Source organism: Glycine soja, chromosome 11 (genome assembly GCF_004193775.1).
Source record: "Glycine soja cultivar W05 chromosome 11, ASM419377v2, whole genome shotgun sequence".
Taxonomy (NCBI): domain Eukaryota; kingdom Viridiplantae; phylum Streptophyta; class Magnoliopsida; order Fabales; family Fabaceae; genus Glycine; species Glycine soja.
In genome coordinates, this window is record NC_041012.1 from 44,430,995 (window position 1) to 44,450,989 (window position 19,995).

Genomic DNA, 19,995 nt, shown 5'->3' on the forward strand with positions numbered 1-19,995 from the left:
ATATATGAAATATGAATCCAAGAATAATAATGTGTGGTTTTATCGGCACAAATGTATCTATTAAAAATATATATATGTTACATCTTATTTGTTTATTCTAAATGGAACAGCTCGCAAGGGTTGACCCATGTCAATATCTGGGTTCACACCATTTTGAAATTTCCAATCAAAGCCATTGATTAATGATCCCAACATTAAATGCAACATTCTTATAGCTAGCGGCAAGCCAGGGCATATTCGTCGCCCACCGCCGAACGGTGTGAGTTGAAAATGTCGACCTTTGACATCAATCTCTGACCCCAAAAATCTTTCGGGTGAAAATAAATTAGGGTTTTCCCATACGCTTGGGTTTCTTCCAATGGCCCATTCATTAATTATGATTTGTGCACCCTGTGGGATGGTGTAGCCATTGATCTCCACATCTACGTTGGCTTTTCTAGGTAGCAAAAGTGGGGCACCAGGGTGCATGCGTAAGGTCTCTTTTATAATTGCACGTAAATATGGGAGTCTTGCAATGTCTGATTCCTCAATAGGGTTTCCTATTCCAATGGTTTGCTCAAGCTCCCTTTTGGCCTTTGACATTGTATCCGGGTTGTTGATTAACTCAGCCATTGCCCATTCCATCGTGTAGGAAGTTGTATCAGTTCCAGCAACAATAAGATCCTGTTACAAAATCATACTTTATATGAGAAAATTCCCCAATGGTTTGGCAATATCCTATACTCCTATAATATATACCATTACAAAAAAAAATTGTCATGTAGACATTTACCATTAAAGGCAAAAATAGCATTAGGATTACATCTTTAGTGTATATATATATATATAGTTTCTATCTGATAAAACTAAAATATTAGTATTAAAATTCAGAGTTTACATTAAAGGTATGATGTATTATACAAATAATTTAATTACTGATCATATATTAATTTTTACATCGACAAAAGTATTTACTAGTACAAACTCATAATGTCTATATCCTATGCTAACAAGGACAATCTTAAAGTTTGACAATTTTTGTATGTTAGTGAATGTTTCTTTTAGTGGAAGAGAAAATGAATACCAGATCAATTAATTGTAGTGAAAAATAATGTTGACTACCTAGCTAAAGTGATAAAGAATGATGACTAACTGTCTACATAGTCAGTGATAGAATTCCTCCTGTGAGAGCAAATATAATTTTTTTTTCATGAATTTTTAATACATGTGTGAACACATTTTTCCCCAAAAATATAGAAAATTAATGAAACTAAAGGAGAAAAAGTTAAAAACTTAAGGGTGTGTTTACTTCTATATTTATTTTCTATATTTTTATTTTTAATTACATAACTCTCATTGTTTTTAATCTGTTTCCAGCTTTCATAATTTGTAAAGGAAATAGAAAAAAACAAAAAGAAAATTTCATTCTTTTTTGTACAAATATTTAAAAATATATAGAAAACAAATTAAAAATAAAGTGACAATGTTACAATTAAAAGTAAAAGCAGAAAACATTTGTTTCATAGTGAACGGTCCTAATAAGTAACTTAAAAAAAATAGTTTGTTAAATCAACAAGAAAAAGTTGAAAAATCTATATCAATAGTAAAACAGGAGAGTGATAAAATAATTAATAAGGGAAATCAAGGAACATACAAGGAACAAATGTTTAATCTTTTTGTGGTCAATCTTTTGGCCATCCTCCTGAGAAATGTTGAGCAAGATATCTAACATGTCATCACTATTTGTGCCATCTCCAATCTCCAATCTTTTGTCAATCAATCGGTCAAAAATAGCAAACAACTTGGAAACATAAGTGGTTGCACGCCTTCTAATGCCTTGTGGATCAACCATCTTCAACATCGGGAAAAAATCCTCCAAGTTTGGCGTTGCAATTGCTCTCCCAAGATTCTCGACTATAACCTTGTACTCTTCAGTTTCACCTACAGAGTTGACAAAATCCAAAGAGAAAAAAATGTTCGACAAAAAATTAATTGAAGTCCTAAAAACCAAAGTTCCAATATCCACAGCTTCACCACTAAGGCTACTTCTATGCACATCACCAAGGAGTTCTTGGGTTTTTTTGCGTCTAAGGTTTTGGCTTGCATCAAGGGACTTGTGGGAGAACAATTGATTGTTGCATATTTTCCGAAGGTCTCGCCAAAGAGGTGAAATGGGAAGGAAGGCAACGCTGTTGTGACTATGGTTGTGAACAGATGTGGAATGTGGAATTGTTCGGTTTGAGAATAACAAATCATGGGTTTGGAACACTTCTTTGGCTATGTCCGGTGAAGAGATAACTATGGTGGTTAGTTGACCTAGCTTCAAACGCATTATGGGGCCATGAAGCCTAGCAAGCTTGGCCAATGTTTGTTTTGGCTTTTTGCCAAGTTCAACTAGATTTTCCAAAAGGGTAAGAGGTGAAGGTCCTGGTGGAAGCTTATTGTGGTTTCGTTTTCTCGTTATTGTGTTTGAGAGAACGTGTATAGTAATGCATGCCAACAAGAGAAGTATACTACTTATTACAAAATCCATCGACAAGAAAAAAAGCTTAGGGAATAAGATGTAGTGAGTTTTTGAATTTTGATGCTCATTTTGTACGGGGCAAATGGACATTTTATAGTAGCACGTATTTGAGACTGAATCAAAGTCAAAGGTATTAACAGAATCTCATCTTTATCGAAGTCACACGGGGACATAATTAATACGCAGGCATTGAAATGGCAATGGTCAATAAAATAAATAATTCTTCCGAGAACACAAAGAGAATTTACAAGTCAATTAATGGCAACAAAATTTAATTAGTTTTTTGGGTGTGTATTTCAACCAACTATATATTGGTGTTAAAATGGATTTGTTTTAGAGATGCAATTAGTAGCAAACTTTAATGACATATATCTTGTTATCTTTTTATTTTATATGGATTTTAACTAAATTTTATATATTATATTCGAGGCTCAAACTTATTTTTGTGTATTTAAATGTGCGAAAAATCATCTATTTAGTAGGAGATAATATTTGATTTCCCTCTGCATACATATATAAAATTTCTTTAAATCAATAGTACTATTACGCACCGTAAGCTGGGAGATAGTGATGATTTGTGACATGACACAAGCCAAAAACAAAACTTATTTCCATGCCTATAAATATATCACTTTTTAATTTTCTTAGTCGATGTAATATTTTTTATTTTTCTTCCTATAGGTTTTTCTTTATCACCTGTATTTTTTTTCCATTTCTAGTTCTTTATATAATAAAGATGATTTGACACTTATGGCATAACATTTTTTTGCTAAAAGTTATTCATTCGTCTTTACTTTATTTTTTTTAATCTAATAGTTCTAATTAATAACTTATTTTTTATTGTTGAATTAAAAAAATGTGAAGAGAATTACTGTAAGAGTAACTTAATCCTACTCCTTTCTTAATTTATATAAAAGTAGCTAGGTTTACACCTTCTACTAATTTGAGTATCTCGAACCTTAACATGAGAATAATTATCTTGAAATATAGTAGTTTTAACTGTCATTCTTCAACAAGAGCACTTTAAGAGCTTTTCTTCGATGATGACGTTTTTAGAGATTTTTCTTAATTTTTTTATCTTTTTTAATCTATCATTTTTCATATATTTAATTCTAACTTGTGTTTTAATTATTATTTTTTAAATAAAATTATCAATAATTAAAAATAAAATTATATTACAACATAAATTATTTATCATAAATATCTAAAATATAATTTATATGTTCTAAAATATGTATTTATTGTAATTTTTAATTATAATATAATTTATATATTTAGAAGTATTTGTATACTATAATTTTTTGTTCTATAAAACAAATATTTATTTTGTGCAATCCATAGATTAAGACACTAATTTTTAAAAAAATGGATATTTTTTATTTATATTTTCTTAAATCCTTCCCTGTAATCAACCCTACTATATATCTCTGGTCAATCCTTCCATGACTAACAGTTTTAAACGACTTAAATTCTTCCCCAGTTGTCACCCAGGCTATGCTGCGCCACCTCTACGCTGTTTCTGGTCAATCCTCGCTGGTTCTACATTACATATATGCTATTATATGTAATGTAATGTACATCAAATAACGGTCCTAAAAACCTGCAATTAAACTAGCTGGTTCTGGTCAATTTTCTTGGCTGGACTTCTTATGAAGATAAAAACAATTATAAATTCTTCAAAGGGGTAAAAAAAAATCCAAATTAAATTAGTGCTCTGTTTTTTCTCAACAAAAGAAATAATTAATGGATCTATAGAAATTAGTTTGATCCTATCTCATTTTTTTTTTAAAATCGAATTATTCATTGCCGGAATGTATAGCAGGTGTTTACTAGTGATATAAATGGATTAATTTGGTATTAAAATATCATAGTGATATATATTTTGTGTTATTATAGTACTTTTATTATAACTCAATCGTTTGTTTAGCTGCACATATTGTTATAGATATAATTTATAGATTTTATTATATCAAAAACTTTTAATATAATAAAATGTATAATAAAACCTTTTGGTTATAATATATAATAAATGCATGAATGAATTGTGCATTGATATATATGTTGTGATATATGCTGGAATATGTTTTAGAGTGTTTTATACATGAAACAAGATGCATGCTAATATATTATTTCATGTTATATATTTTTATTATAATACTGTGATTACTGTGATAAAAGTTAATGATATTATGTCTTCGGATGTAATACATTTGCATGGAGAAAATTGATGTATAAGTTATTGATGGGATTATTATGTTATATTAATAGTATATGTAAAAGTTTTATTATTATATACATATACACTATTAGAAAAATATTAGTAGTGAGGGTCAAATCCGGCACTACATAATAATTCATAATTTTAATATAGTTTTAAGAGATAAAAATATTTTAAATATATATTATCCATAAATTTAAATAAAATATTTTTTAAAAAAAATATTGATGATAAAATGCATCACTTGTTAATTGTTTAATTACAATTTCTGATGAAATTTTTTGATAGTGACTTGTACGTCACAAACATTCATGACGGAATGACAACCAATAGATAAGAATTCCTTATAAAATTTCTCACTAAATGATTAATTTCTCTTGCGACGAAATCTGTGACGGAAAAGTTTGAGAGGAAGGAAATCCATCACAGAATCTCTCATATAAAACAATATTTACTTTGTGACAAAATCTGTGAAGGGTTTATAGGCCACGAAAATATCCACTAATGTCGTAACTTTGTCTGTCACAAATTATGTTATTTGTCACGGAAGTTGTCACTATTAGCCAAGGAGATCCTTTTATCACTATGTTCCGTCACTAAATTTTTTTTCAAATAATAGAGATAATATATATCCGGATATATTATATAATTGTAATATATATTGATATATTATATATAGTACATGATAATACCAACTATTTTGAATTCTTTTTCAAACAACTAAAACAAAAATAAGATTTCGACTTGAAATGGTTTTAATTCAAGTTGTATATTGTAGACGGACTAAAACTTTTGAAAGAGATTTTATTTTATCATGTTGTTTATCATCACAATGAATTCTTTTTATGATGATACACATTATATATGTTGATATATTATCTAATTTATTTTATATATATATATATATATATATATATATATAATTTAATGACAAGAAAAGATCCTATTGTCAAGAAATATGTGGTTTGAAAATAAATTGGAGTATATAATGTAAATTATTTTAATAATTTAACACTAAAAATAGAAATTTCTACTTAAGAGTAAAGTTTGCAACAAACACAAACTAAAAAAACTCAATAAGAGAATCTAAACTTGAAAAGTAAAAAAAAAAGTTTGCTTTTCTATAAGTTTCACTCACTAAAGAGATAATAGTAGAAAATGTTCTTGATGTGAATATGTGTAAAGTTTTTGTACAATTAAAGAAAAATTCCCTTGTTGCAAGGACGCACATTTGGATATATAATTCTAATTTTTTTTATTTATGATTATTGTAATATATTTTAAATGCAAAGTAATATTTAATATTATTCCGCTGCAAGGATTAGGAACTCTTCCTTTATAACTATGAACGATATATATAACTAATTAATCGTACAAGATGCAACCTATATATGCATCTCAATATTTACGAAAATTACAACATGATTAACTAATTGTTCAGTGTGTGAATGCAATCCAAGAATAAATGTATGGTTTTATCAGCGCAAATGTACCCCTATCAAATATATGTTACATGTTTATTCCAAATGGAATAGCTCGCATGGGTTGACCCATGTCGATATCTGGGTTCACACCATTTTCAAATTTCCAATCAAAAGCGTTGATTAACGATCCCAGCATCAAATGCAACATCCTCATAGCTAGTGGCAAGCCAGGGCATATTCGTCGCCCGCCACCAAACGGTGTTAGTTGACCTTTGACATCAATTTCTAACCCCAAAAATCTCTCGGGTGAAAATAAATCAGGGTTTTCCCATATGTTTGAGTTCCTTCCAATTGCCCATTTGTTAATTACGATTTGTTCGCCCTGTGGGATAGTGTAGCCATTGATCTCCACATCTATCTTGGCTTAATTTTCGAGGTAGCAAAAGTGGGGCACTTGGGTGCATCCGCAAGGTTTCTTTCACTATTGCACTCAAATATGGGAGTCTTGCAATGTCTGATTCCTCAATAAGATTTCCTATTCCAATGGTTTCTCAAGCTCCATTTTGGCTTTTGACATTGTATCCGGGTTGTTGATTAGCTCAGCCATTGCCCATTCCATTGTGTAGGAAGTTGTATCAGTTCCTGCAACAATTAGATCCTGTTACAAAACCATAGTTTATACTTAAATGAGAAACCCACTATTGTTTGGCGATATCAGTATAACATAACATTGCAAAAAAAAAAAAAGAGTCATTTAGTATATATAGTTTTTATCTAATAAAATTAAATATTAGTATAAAAATTGAGAGTTTACATTAAGAGTATCCTGGGCTATACTAATAATTGAATTGTTTTATATATCCATATTTTACATAAAAAAAATTATTAATTAATATAATATTGTATCGTACTATAAAGTTAACTGCACACCTTCCTAATTTCTATTCAACTTCTTCCTTCATTCCGTCTTTTGTTTTGTTTTATTTAAAAGCAAAAACTATAGAGAGGCACTTCTCCTGGTAATATATACAAAGTGAATAAGTTGATTTACACTTCAATTTGAATTTAAGTATCTCAAAACTTAACCTATTTAAATAAATAAAAAATAGGTAATTTTTTTTTTATATTCTTTCTTAAATTCTTCCCATACGTCTCCTCGTATTTAAAAAATAGGTAGTATCTCCGGTCAATTCTGGCTTCCGCAGTTGACTTGTTATCCAATTATTTCCGGTGCATGAATACACATAGCTATGTAATATATATTTAAGTACGCCAAATAACTTCCCTAATAACCTGCTAGCTGGTTTATGTCAATTTTCTTAAATGGACTTCTCTTATGAAAATCAATACAATTTGTCACTGCAGAGAAAATTAATTAAATTAGTTAAAATTCAAATATAAAGCTCATTGAAAATGCTCTATGGGATTTGGTTGACCAAAATAAGTGCTTATTTTCCTCAACGAAAGAAATGAATATTTAGAAATTAGTTCGATCCCAGCTATATATATATCCTTTTTGTTTTTTTTTAAGTGAATGGTTCAACGCCGGAGTATATACTAGGTTTTATTTAACCCTTGATAAATGGATTGAGTAACCAGTCAAATATTATAACATAAAGGATTGTATGGTGGTTATAATTGTAGGATGATGTTGCTGTTTTTCTAATTGTTACCTTGATGTTGCATGGCTTCGGAACATTCTGAGGTTCAGTTGATTTAATAATATATCTTTAATTATTTACCTATAAAAATATATATATTTGCTATAGGTACATGTGTGCCCACAGTTCCTAATATTTGTTTGTTATTTTAATTTCTTTTGGATCCAAATATTTGTTTTTTGGGTTATATATATTTATTAAAGTTGTTGAGTGTGTGCTTTATCATGCAAAATGTAGTCCAGCATGAACCATTTAATATAGAAACCATTGGATATACATACTAGTAAAAGATTAAACGGTCAGGATCAGTGAACTGATACTTGTTAGAAGAACAGGGATTTACCTCTTTTTTAAATATTTTCATATTCGTCCTCGAATATGAAACCATGAATTTCACTGTTTTGCAGATCGATCCCCAAAGGACAATGGCAATAGCAAAAAGAAAAAAAAAATTGTTTGAAAACTGGCGTAAGTTAATTGACGGCGCATCATAGATTTACACTCACTCCTTCCCCATTTCAAATCTTCGTCTCCAATTCGCGCTCACATAAACCCTACCCTCAATTTCCATTCGCAATTTTTGTTGCTGCTGAGCACGGAATCGGAGATGAAAGTGAAGATCTTGCGTATCCTTCTCACAATTCCATTCTTTAATTCCTCTTTTATACTTCAATAGATGTTTGTGTCTTTTCTTCGATTTTGTATGTTTTTCAAAATTTTCATTGCAGAAAAGAAATTAAATAAAAAAAATGTTTTTCTTGACTAAGGTCTCTATCTGGGTATCTGCTGATCGTATAAACAGAGTAAGTTCTCTTTTTTATCCTCAACATAGCTTTTATGCAGTGATGAATTTGTTCTGCTCAGTTTGTCTTTCACATAATTCATTGCTGAAACTTTCTCTCGTATGTTTATGTTACCGTGTCTTTTGAATAATTATGGTTAGAGAAGATGAAAAATTAGGAGTGTAAATAATTTCTAGGAAGACAAAAAGTTGGTAGAAAATTACATTTATGTTATATGGTGTGAAGTTGAGTTAGTTGCATTGCAATTTCAATTGCTCCAAATTTCTATTGTGCTAGGTGAATTTAACCCAATTTTTATTCTGAATTTTCAGCCTCCTTAATTCTTTATCTATTCATTTGTAACTAAACCAAGAACATCCTAATTTTTGGTTCCCTTTTGTGAAATATAGATGGCATGCTATTGCTTCTTGGACTTGGGATGCACAGGACGAAACGTGTGGAATTTGTAGGATGGCCTTTGATGGATGTTGTCCTGACTGTAAACTTCCTGGAGATGACTGCCCGCTGAGTAAGCTACTGATAATTTTACATGGTGATAGCCATTGTTCTTTTACTTGAATCCATTTGTCTTGGTTAAATTTCTTGATTGATCATTGTGTTTTGGGAATTTTCCAGTAAAGTAGTAGTGAAGTCAACAACACATTGTGTAAATGTTTGTGATTTTATTTGTTCTCTTATTTGAAATGAATTTGTGTGGATAGTGGTCCTATTGTGAGGCCTTAAGGTAGCGCCTCAAAAACCATTTTTAAGTGGTTGATATCACAATTGGACCTTATTTAACTAACCATCAACATGGTGTGAATGAATCAATGAAGTTTCCAAGCTTTGTTTAAAAGTTATTTTTTGGCTCCCCACATGTAGGACATTGAATCACCCTGTCCTCTCTCTCTCTCTCAATTTTCTAATTACCTCTAAATTTTATCACTTGTAGTTCCACATTTATAATGATAATATGTAAGTTCAAAGTCTTTACCAAAAATATATAAGTTCCAAGTTCTATAGTTCCCCTGCTTTGAATGTGTTGTACTGCTGCAAAGATACTGTTGTCACTGACATATATGGTGACTTGTTCTAAACCTTTAAAAGAATGCTAGCTATGTATTTTGGTAATACTCTTTCTAACACTCTAGTATTAGGTGAAATTCATGTGAGTTTCGTTTGTTATTTAATAAGATTCACACAAATTTCCCTCAATGGTAGAGGAGTGTGTAAGAGTGTTAGTGTGTTGCTGGTATTTCTGGTTTATGCCCAAGGAGTCTCACTGGATTGAGAACTTCTTAAGAAAGCAGTAAGATGACATTATAGGATATAAATTTATGCCCCACACAACAACAAATGCTTGAATTAATATATTGATAATCTGTCTTTTTCTTGGTAACAGGATTTGCTTATCAAATTGCTGGATTCTGTAAATCGTTATACCAGAAATGAGTAAAAACTTATATTCTTCTATTTCTTGCAGTTTGGGGTGTATGCAATCATGCGTTTCATTTGCACTGTATCCTGAAATGGGTGCATTCTCAGACATCACAAGCGCATTGCCCCATGTGCCGTCGTGAATGGCAGTTTAAAGGATGAGAGCATTTTTTTTTCCTTTAAGGGCGGCCACTGACCAATGTAAATCGGTCTAGTTGAAGACACTTCTTCTGCAGTTTTACCATGCATATAAGATGCACTGGCTTCTTATTAGCTATTGTACACTTCAATATATTTTATTGGTTCCGGTAAGGAGGTGATCAAATTCAAAGTTTCTGGATGTGAAATTTTGTTTTTGTCATGTGAATGACATCCTCGTTTTTTTTCTTCTGATAGTTTGCTGATGTCTTACTGCTCATATTTTGCATCGATAGTATGCTTCCGAAGCATGACAATGTATGTAATTGGCTTCACAAGATTTACCTAAATAAGGTTGCATTATTGAAGTTATTATTTTCTAATGCAAATTTTGTAATGCAATTGTGATGTTGATTTGTAGTATTTAAGTCTTATGAATCTGATTGACGCGTCAGAAGGCAAACCGTTGGTAATTTTCGTTACTTGTTTTTCCTGCTCAACTTTTGGAGCAAATTTTCGGTATTACATTACATGTTCTCTAAATCTAATAACTTTGTCATATTTTCATTTTAAAAATATAAAACAAAAATCAGAAAACATCAATCATACAAAATCATGTGACATTAATATAGATTCATCTCCTCAGTATGATTTTGTATTGAAGTTTTCTGAGGAATGTATTAAAGTTTTCCAACTTCTGCAACAAGTACTCTAACTTCATCTCCTTGGCAGCAGTGGCGAATCTAATTTTTTTTTAGTGGAGACAAGAAATAATTTCTAATATTTTCACAAAAGTAAAATATCATAACATACTACAAAATATATAATATCATGATAAAAAAAATCAAAAGTATTTAAATCAAGAACACAGTAAAAAAATACTCCTAAAAGCATAGCTTTAAAACTTGGACCGGTGACTAACTTGGTCATGGCATTGGATCAGTGGTTGAATCGATAGGTTATTAATTGACTCGCATGACACGGTCTATAATAAAAAAATAAAAAATTTATACCTATCAAAAAAATATTTAAAAATAATATCATAAATTAATATAATTTCATAACATAAATAATTAGATACCAAAATGTTAAAAAAATATCATTGTCCAAGTTCAAACAAATAAGTAACAAATATCACAAACATAAATAAATTCAAGTTCAACATATGTTCCTAAACAAGTTCAACTTTTTTGTATGGCCAAGGGGAGGCATTGAGGGTGGCATAGAATGTGAGGCACTGAGGATGTGAGCGGTGGTGTAGAGCGAGACTGTGAGAGGAAGGAAGATCACTCAGGGGAGGGTTTCTAAAATTAAAATGGCTTGAAATTGAAACGACACCGTTTCTAGTTGTAACAAAAAAAAAAGGATAAATGACCTGTTACAGGTCAATGGGTCAACAGTTTGACTGCAAACCTGACCGGATCGCTCTGGGTTGAAAGCACACCCGATCGAATGTAAGACAAAACCTAGTCTAGCTGTCGAGTCGCGGTTCAACCGATCGGATAGGCTGGGTCAACCCAAGTTTTAAAACTCTGGCTAAAAGAATTATACCCAAAAGTTTTGAAAAGGTACGTCACCTCTTGAAGCAAGTAATTCGAGTTCTTCGTTATCTTTGCCTAAACAAATTTTTTTCGCTTTCTTCCTTCTTCTCTATCCTTGAGCAACCAACTAATGCCAAGAAAGACGGTTTATTTGTGTGATTCTAAGAAAAAGAATCATGCATCCTTATATAAGTGTTGTAAGTAATTTAAAATTATATCTTTTGAGATTTGTTTAATCAATCTTTCTTTATCTCTTATTTTTATTATCTTTATCTAGTCTAATATATTATTATAATAATATCTTTTAATAAAATATAACAATCTAATATATTAAAACAATTTAATCTATTTTTTTCCTTTACTTAAAGATATGTTTAGATAATCTTTATTTAAATAATTATTGAATTATTTTTGGAATATTACATGAAACGGTGTGTTATATGTCGTGTGTGATGTTTTTATTACGATGATGATAATGAGAATTGGACTAAATGATTTGGGCATATAGTTTCGATATTAAATGTGTCATGTTTGTTTTGACTTTGGATTAAAAAAAATTCCAAGGGGGGACATTATATATTTTTTTATGGGGCAATTTTGTTTTTATATATATTAACAAATAAAAAAAATCTGATGGAAATAATTATCTCACATCAAATAAGGTGCATCCACCATTGCTCCGCAGATCTATTCAAGTTTTAAATTTAATAGCTTTATGTTGATGTAAACTTTTTAAACTTATTTAACAAAAGTGTTGCTCTTAACAGTCTGTTGTGTTCTTATTTGTGGAGGATATATTAAACTGAAATTAAATTCTTGTTCAAATTTTGTGAAAATAACTCTTTTTTCAACATTCATGTCTTGATTAGCACATAGTGCCCCAACTCTCACATTTGTGATAGCCTTTTACTAATTTCACATGGTAGAATGAAAACCCCAGGCAGCCAGGCTAATATCATTTGACAGGATTATTTGCAAGCTCATTATATTTATCTATACTATTAATAAAGGGAATACTCTATTTTGATTTCTACAAATTTTAGACAATTTTATTCCTTATGAGTTTTTAAACTTCTACCGCTCTTTCTTAATAACTACTCACTACTATTATGTTATTTAAAAATGTTGTGGCCTCCCTTCACTCAACTTATCTCATAACCTTCTACATGGACTGATTCCGCAGAGCTTCAACAATCTAAAAAACATAGAGAGCTTAGATCTTTCAAATAACAACATGAGTGGACAAATCCCTCTTCAGTTACAGGACTTGAACTTTGTATCTTCCTTCAATGTTTCCTACAACAATTTGTCAGCCAAAGCACCTGATCAGGGAGAGTTTGCTAACTTTGATGAGAACAACTTCAAAGGAAATCCATATCTTATTTGGAATAACAGTAACAGAAGAAATCCAACACCGCTGTCACCACCACCAATTCTATTGCATGATGGAGAGGGAAAAGACTCTGCAATTGATTTCACTTCCTTCTATTGGAGTTTTGCTTCATGCTATGTCATGGTACAAATAGTATTGGTGACAATCCTTTGGATCAATCCTCATTGGCGGAGACAGTGGTTTTATTCTGTCCAAGTGTGCCTTCATATATGTTTTGGTCAATTTGTTGAAGGTGTGTTCTACTAGAAAGTTGTGAAATAAATTGATCATGTTAGATATATTTGCTTGTGACAAGAAATGGTGGATTGCATACTACCATATGAGAATAATAATGTAGTTTTGTTTGGGATTTTTAGTTATGTTCCTCAAATTCTCGTAATGTGTATTTTAATAATTCCGTGGTTTTTAATTCACTACATCAATTATATATTTTGATCACTACGTAATTACTTGCATCTTCTGTACATTCTAATAATCTACAAGGCTATGACTATGGATTATGGAGTCAGAAGATCATTTTGGTTTAGGAAAAAAAAACGCTTCAAAGTAAAGGAGGGTGTAACTAGAAAAGACCATGAAAGATATAAGGTAGATTGAATAATTAAACGAAAAAAAAAAAGAAAAAAAAATCAGGAGGAAAAAAAGATAGTGAGATTTTTACTCTTCTTATAGACAAAAAAAAATTAATTAATATTTATCGTATGAAAAAAAAGGCAATAGAGGACCTACTATCGAGGAACCGGATTTGATGCAGGGAGTGAATTGTAATTGACCATATAGTTTTCAGTTTTCACTTTACAGTGAATGTTGTTAATTGTTTTTTAACATAGGGTATATCCAAGTCCAGAATCATGAACTAATTTCTTGAAATACTAAAAAACACTATTGAAACATGTAAGATCTAAGGATTCTAACCTACAACTATAATTGTCCTTTTTTATTTTGTTCAGCTTTGTTCAAGAAAATTTAAGTCAAAAAGGGCTAGATTCTGGATACTAGAAGAAGAAAAATACATCCTAAGAAAAATAAGAGATATTGTAAGTTGCATCGTAACTGAGATCAAGGAATGCCAATGTTTCACATGAAGGTGTCGTCAATTCCTGTCTTCATTACTTTTTTAGATTAGTCCAATTTGCAATTCTGCTATAGTTAAAACTTAAAAGCAATATTAGCATTCTGCATTTAGGGGCTGTAAAGTACATTAATACATCAACATTTTTTTATTGGTTTGAGAAAATCAATATATTTTCAATTTAATTAGAAGCTCATATCCAAATTTATTATGGGAGCCCTATTTCCTCAAGGGCAACAAATAATCAAAGACAAATGAGATGAAGATACTAATTTCCAAACAGAACAGCATGCAGTATTTCATTCCAAGCATCAGGAACACCAGCCAGACACCAATGACTACAGTCATCAAAAGAAGTGCCACGCCCTGCGTAGATAGAGGGGTGACCATCCCTCCTCAGTTGTGTGAGCAAAGTGATGTCTAGCAATTGTACAGGCTTTGTCATGTTACTTATAACACTCTTCACAATGTACACACCAGGATATGGTGGCATTGGTCCTTCATCTGGTTGACTTTGCCTTAGGCACCCTTTTTTACTGGATTGTTCAATTGAAAGAAAAAAACAGTGAGTCCTTGACAACAATTTTATAATAGTAACTAATTACTAATCATCATATATATTAACATATGGAGCAATCCATCCTTAAAAATATAAAATAAAATAATATGAGACATTTGTCTTTTTTTTTTTTTATTTTTATAATGATCCCACTAAAATTTAGACATATGATCTTATGCATACAACTTCAAAATTCAAATAACTAAGCCGATCCTAGTGATTATATGGAGCATTTGTCTTGTTATTTCAATGTCTCAAAATGTCTTGTAATCTCCGCACCCAACCCAAGTTCAAGAAAAAACTTTTAAGCATAAACATAGAAGACTGGGATGGAATTTCAATAATGAAGCTTCTGTATTAACCACTAAAATCTCAACAAGTGAGGTATGGCACACTATAGTGATACTACTCAACATGCTTGCCATATAACCTAATTTTATTTTAATAAGCCGGCAAAAATATTTCACAGTATGTAAAAGCACTTAAAAACCAAATTAGATGTCACGTGAAAGGAAGAGGAAAAAAAATACTATAGTTAGCTCCCATTTTGTAACCCACCCACACAGACTACAAAGTTAAATACTGATATCTAAATATTCATGACAATAGCACCAACAATGAATAAATAATAAGTATATAAATATACATGGATCGCACATGCAATTATTGTAACTCTTCATGCGAAATTCAAGCTTTAGCCTTTTCTTAAGTTAGAGAAATGTACTTTAGATGGTAAAGTGTAATAATAATTATTAATTAGAAATTAGAAAATTAAAAATTAAAATGATAATTGATTTTAGATTTTGTCATAAATGTATTTGAGCCATTAATTTTGTAATCAACCATTAACTAGGGAATTCGATTTTATATCACTAATTAGGGAATCAACGATTGAGATTTTAATTTTATACCATTAATTTATTTATTTATTTTTATTTTATGCCATTCATTTTCTAAACAACCATTAATTAAGAAATCGATAGTTAGATATGTAATTAATTTTCATTTTATTATATATGTATTTGATTTTATCACAATTTTCAATCATTGATTTTCTAATTAACAACGATAGATGTACTTTATTCACCTTCCTCACTTTAAATAAGACAAATCCGAAATTCAATTGGAGAGAAACCAAAATCAGGCATAAAACTTACTCAACATGGGAAGCGGCGATTCCCTGAAACAAGACTTTAGTCTTTGAAGGATCAATGTTAGAATCAACCCATTTAGCCCAAGTAGTCAGCCCAATCTTGAAAGCTTCCATGTGATCCATGTTCTTTATTAATTCATTCCCCACTTGAAAGTAATCCCACCTACAATAAAACATTAAAATGAAACCATTAGCCACATGGCTACCTCCTCTCAAAAACACCAAAAAAGTAGTTAAAAATTTCAGAAAGCTTCATTACCCTTGAGACTGTCCAGTGTGAGTCCACCAATGGTAGGTGTTGAAAATCAAAACATCCACATTTTTCCACTGGTCCCCAGAACTAATGCTGTCCAATTTCAAAATCCTTCCTTTTTCTTTGTCATGAACCAAATCAACTAGGAACCCATTTTTCAACCACATGATTGAAGTTCTATATTCCTACAACCCAAAAAAAAAAATTGAACTAAATTATTAAGCCAATAATAAACTACAAAGGTTCAAAACTTTCTTGAAATGAAAATGTAAACTGAAAAGAATTACTACCGGAATTGAGAACACCGAAAGTTCCTGTATTTGACTTGTAAAGGTGTAATTTGAGTTTGGGACTGCAATGTGGAGCAAACAAGTGAGTGACTGCCACATGTTGTTACTAATGGAGTCCCCCACAAACATTATCTTTTTTCCTGTGCTTTTCTCCAAGAACTTCGTACCATCAAACCTGTTAACCAATATAATACAATAAATAATACCGTTTGGAGAGGGAAGAAAAAAAAAAGTCAAATTTGAACTTCAAGATGCCATCTTGCAGCAAGTCAGAAAAAAAAAGTTTAAACAAATATGGTAAATTTCCATGTGATTAGACATTACAAAGATACGAGACCACATATGTTTTTTTTTTCCTGAAAAACAATCTTACTTGAACTAACATAAGATTTAAACTCAAGACTATAGGTTAAACAAAAATAAACTTGTGTCAATTAATCTACAGCAACAAGAATAAACATTACCTTGGAAGGTCACAACCAGAGGGCATCCATTTATACTTGAGGTACTCCTTATCAGGCCTGCCATTTTTTAAGCAATCAAATCCAATGAAGGGGCAGTCCCGTGAGGCATCATAGAGAGGGTGGAAGGAGGCTTCATCAATGACCCATTTTCCCTGAGAAAAATCACATCCTTGTGGAGAATGAGATGCCACTGCCCATAAAAAAACAGAGGCTTGTATCAGAGGCCTCAACCACAATGTGAACATCATATTTGAAAATTGCACTGAGACCTCAGGGACCGCATGAAAAACAATGTTTGCGTTTGTATTTTTATATGTGTAACAAAAATGTGGTTGGTCTCATAGGCTTGTCTAGCTGTAGCTTTATTGAAAATAATATTGGCAGAAATTGTTTTCATAAATAGTTGCTGCATCAAATAAAAGTTAACCCGCAGCCTTAATTAGATCATGTGATCTGATTTAATTTCTCCCTAGGGAAAAGATTGCGTCATATTAAGTGAAATGGGGAATTATTTTCATATATGAGGTACACAAGTTATTTTAATTAATTTTTTATTTTTTATTAGTTAAAAAATTTATTTAATTATTTGATAAATAATTTTTTTAACTAATTTTTATTATTTTTTTAATAATTTTTATTATTTTTTGAATTTTTATTTGAAGTAATATTTTAAAAAAATATTACTTTTAGCTTTTATATTTTATTTATTTATTATCTTTAAAATATTTATTTAATTTTTTATTATCTTTTTTAAATATATTATTTATATCATTTTTTAACAGTTAATTTGATTGAATACTTATTTAATAAGGTAATTTAAAATTTTCTAACTACTAGTTTCCAGTTAGTTTATCAAGCTAAAATGAAAAGTTATTTTCATTAATTAATCAAGACATTAACTGTTAAACTATCTACGAAATATAAATGCATATCACATATGTAATAAATCATTAAATAATGATATTTTAATTAATAATTGTGATTTATATTTTATTATTGAGTACACATTTATTTAGATGTGCCAAATTTATATAATTACAGTAGAATATATGGTTACATGCTCAAAATTGTATGTGCAGATACGAGAATGAAAAAGAAAATAGTTCATAAAATTATATATAAATAATTAAGATTTAAGTCTCAAGATTACTTAAATTAATAATATATTGTATAATATATATATATTACGTACTCTGTTGTTCGATTGCAAAGACAATATTGCTCAGGCACACCTTTAATGATGAATCTTCCCTTCAACCTTGCCGGATATATCATATAGTCTTAAAATTAGCAATCAACTATCAATAATCAATACTATATTATAAAATAAATAGTTATTAAGTAGATGTCAGTTGGTGTAGCTAGAGAATCTAGTTTAATTTATTGAGTAGTATATTTGAGTTGTTGTAAATTATTTAATATTTAAATTTTATTTTTTTGAGTGCATGTGTTTGTTTTATGGATTAGAAGTTAATTATGAATAATGTATGTTTGTCACGAGATTTGAAAAATTATTCTTGAATATTGTTAACTCGCAGAAAAGTTGTAATTTTCATTTATGTCATATTATTCTCTTACATTTTTATTTTCATGAAGAGGATGAAAGAGTGATATCGTCGGGAAAGTTATTTTCTAAAATATTAGACCTTTTATTTTTTTATTTAAATTATTATTAATTTAAAAAATCCCAAAAAATTAAAATGTAACAAAAGAATAGAAAAAATTAATACGAAATGTCCACCACGTCATTTGAGATCTTACGTTCTTAAACTCTTTTAAATATACCAAAGAATAACAATAACATTCTTAATCGTCGTAATAGTGCTGAAAATATGATTCCAAGGAATATAACTGGTACATTAAAACAAACACTCTCTCAGAAGTCGTGTAAAACACGACTTACCCACACCTGATAATAAATTCAAAATCTATCTATTTTGGTAATTTTAAAAAAATTACCCATGAATGGTAAAAAATCAGATAACGTAAATTACTCATTAACATTAACAAAAACGGTGCAAGAACTCCTAACCGCATAATGTTTTCTGTCAAAAAAAAAAAAAAACTCGCATAATGTTTAATTTTTTTCTCACTTTAATTAACAATTATACAATTATTTTTAAATGAACACCAGATAATCATTCAAAAAATTTAAAAAAAAAAAACACTTCAATAGAATTCTCACATTCAGATTGAATTTGAATTTGTAGGCTATTAATTTGGGATTGTTGCTTCCTGCACCTTTTTCTTTGACTTTCGGAATGAAAAATTTAGAATGTAAAATTATATTTTAGAATGCATCCTTTTTTTCTTTTCCTTCTAAAATGACCAATCCATAAGAAGAAAAAAACATTTTGGATAAGATGCAGAAAACAACTAGGAGCTACAAAAAGCAACAACCTAAATTTAGTGTTAGCTGGTTAAGACTCATGCACACAACAACTAGGCCTTTTCTTCCTGCACCATATAGGTTTCTTCTACACCAACTTTTTTTTGAATTTTCCAAAATTGTCTCTTGCTAATAAACATGTCAATCCATATGAATCATATGTAAATCCATATGAATCATATGTATTGCCAATCTATATGACCAATTTTTTAAAAAAAAATAAAAAAAATTATATTTTTAAAAAATATTTTTAATGTTTTTTTAAATAAATTTAGTTATAGTTGTTTATAATATTTGTGTAAATATTATTACATTAATTAGATTATTGTTTTTGTTCTTATTACAATTAATTTTGATCTAATATTATATTTTTTTCATATATAAATTTTAAATAAAAATCATAGGTTTAATAAAAAAATTATATATGTAAAAAAGTTAATTATTAGATCAAAATTAATTGTCATAAAAATTATTATGTAAACTTATATATACATTAAAAATTTTAATATTATATATAATGACATTAATTATTTTATAACATAATTGACCTATTAGTTCAGTTTGTTAGAGTATCGTGCTAAAAGTTACAAGTTCAAGTCCTGTGTGGGTCATTAATTCGTAAAAATCATAATCCGCATGGGTCTACAATCCATATGTCCATACAGATTGATAATCTGTAAGACTATTACAGATTCACATTTTGTATGCATGAGTCCTA

General features: G+C 29.7%; 4 protein-coding genes across 4 annotated transcripts; 2 read left to right on the forward strand and 2 right to left on the reverse strand.

Annotated features, from left to right (window-relative positions):
* Positions 1-2,544, reverse strand: LOC114373844 (geraniol 8-hydroxylase-like). The gene is made up of 2 exons (XM_028331392.1): positions 1,634-2,544; positions 1-663 (listed from the first exon to the last, which is right to left on the reverse strand). Exons 1-2 carry the CDS (start codon positions 2,510-2,512, stop codon positions 85-87), a joined length of 1,458 nt encoding a protein of 485 aa, XP_028187193.1. The 5' UTR covers positions 2,513-2,544; the 3' UTR covers positions 1-84.
* A 5,739-nt stretch (positions 2,545-8,283) lies between these two features.
* On the forward strand, positions 8,284-10,565 carry LOC114373337 (anaphase-promoting complex subunit 11-like; the record flags this gene model as incomplete). The annotated part of the gene is made up of 3 exons (XM_028330820.1): positions 8,284-8,432; positions 8,999-9,117; positions 10,072-10,565. Coding segments are annotated over 3 exons (384 nt in total), but the record flags the coding sequence as incomplete, so codon positions are not given.
* Positions 10,566-12,938: 2,373 nt separating this feature from the next.
* On the forward strand, positions 12,939-13,343 carry LOC114373338 (receptor-like protein 1). The gene has a single exon (XM_028330821.1). The coding sequence runs from the start codon at positions 12,939-12,941 to the stop codon at positions 13,341-13,343; it is 405 nt and encodes a 134-aa protein (XP_028186622.1).
* Positions 13,344-14,239: 896 nt separating this feature from the next.
* Positions 14,240-17,205, reverse strand: LOC114375416 (protein trichome birefringence-like 42). The gene is made up of 5 exons (XM_028333192.1): positions 16,889-17,205; positions 16,425-16,599; positions 16,141-16,319; positions 15,886-16,044; positions 14,240-14,705 (listed from the first exon to the last, which is right to left on the reverse strand). The coding sequence occupies exons 1-5, from the start codon at positions 17,134-17,136 to the stop codon at positions 14,438-14,440; spliced, it is 1,029 nt and encodes a 342-aa protein (XP_028188993.1). The 5' UTR covers positions 17,137-17,205; the 3' UTR covers positions 14,240-14,437.
* Between the last annotated feature and the right edge of the window lie 2,790 nt (positions 17,206-19,995).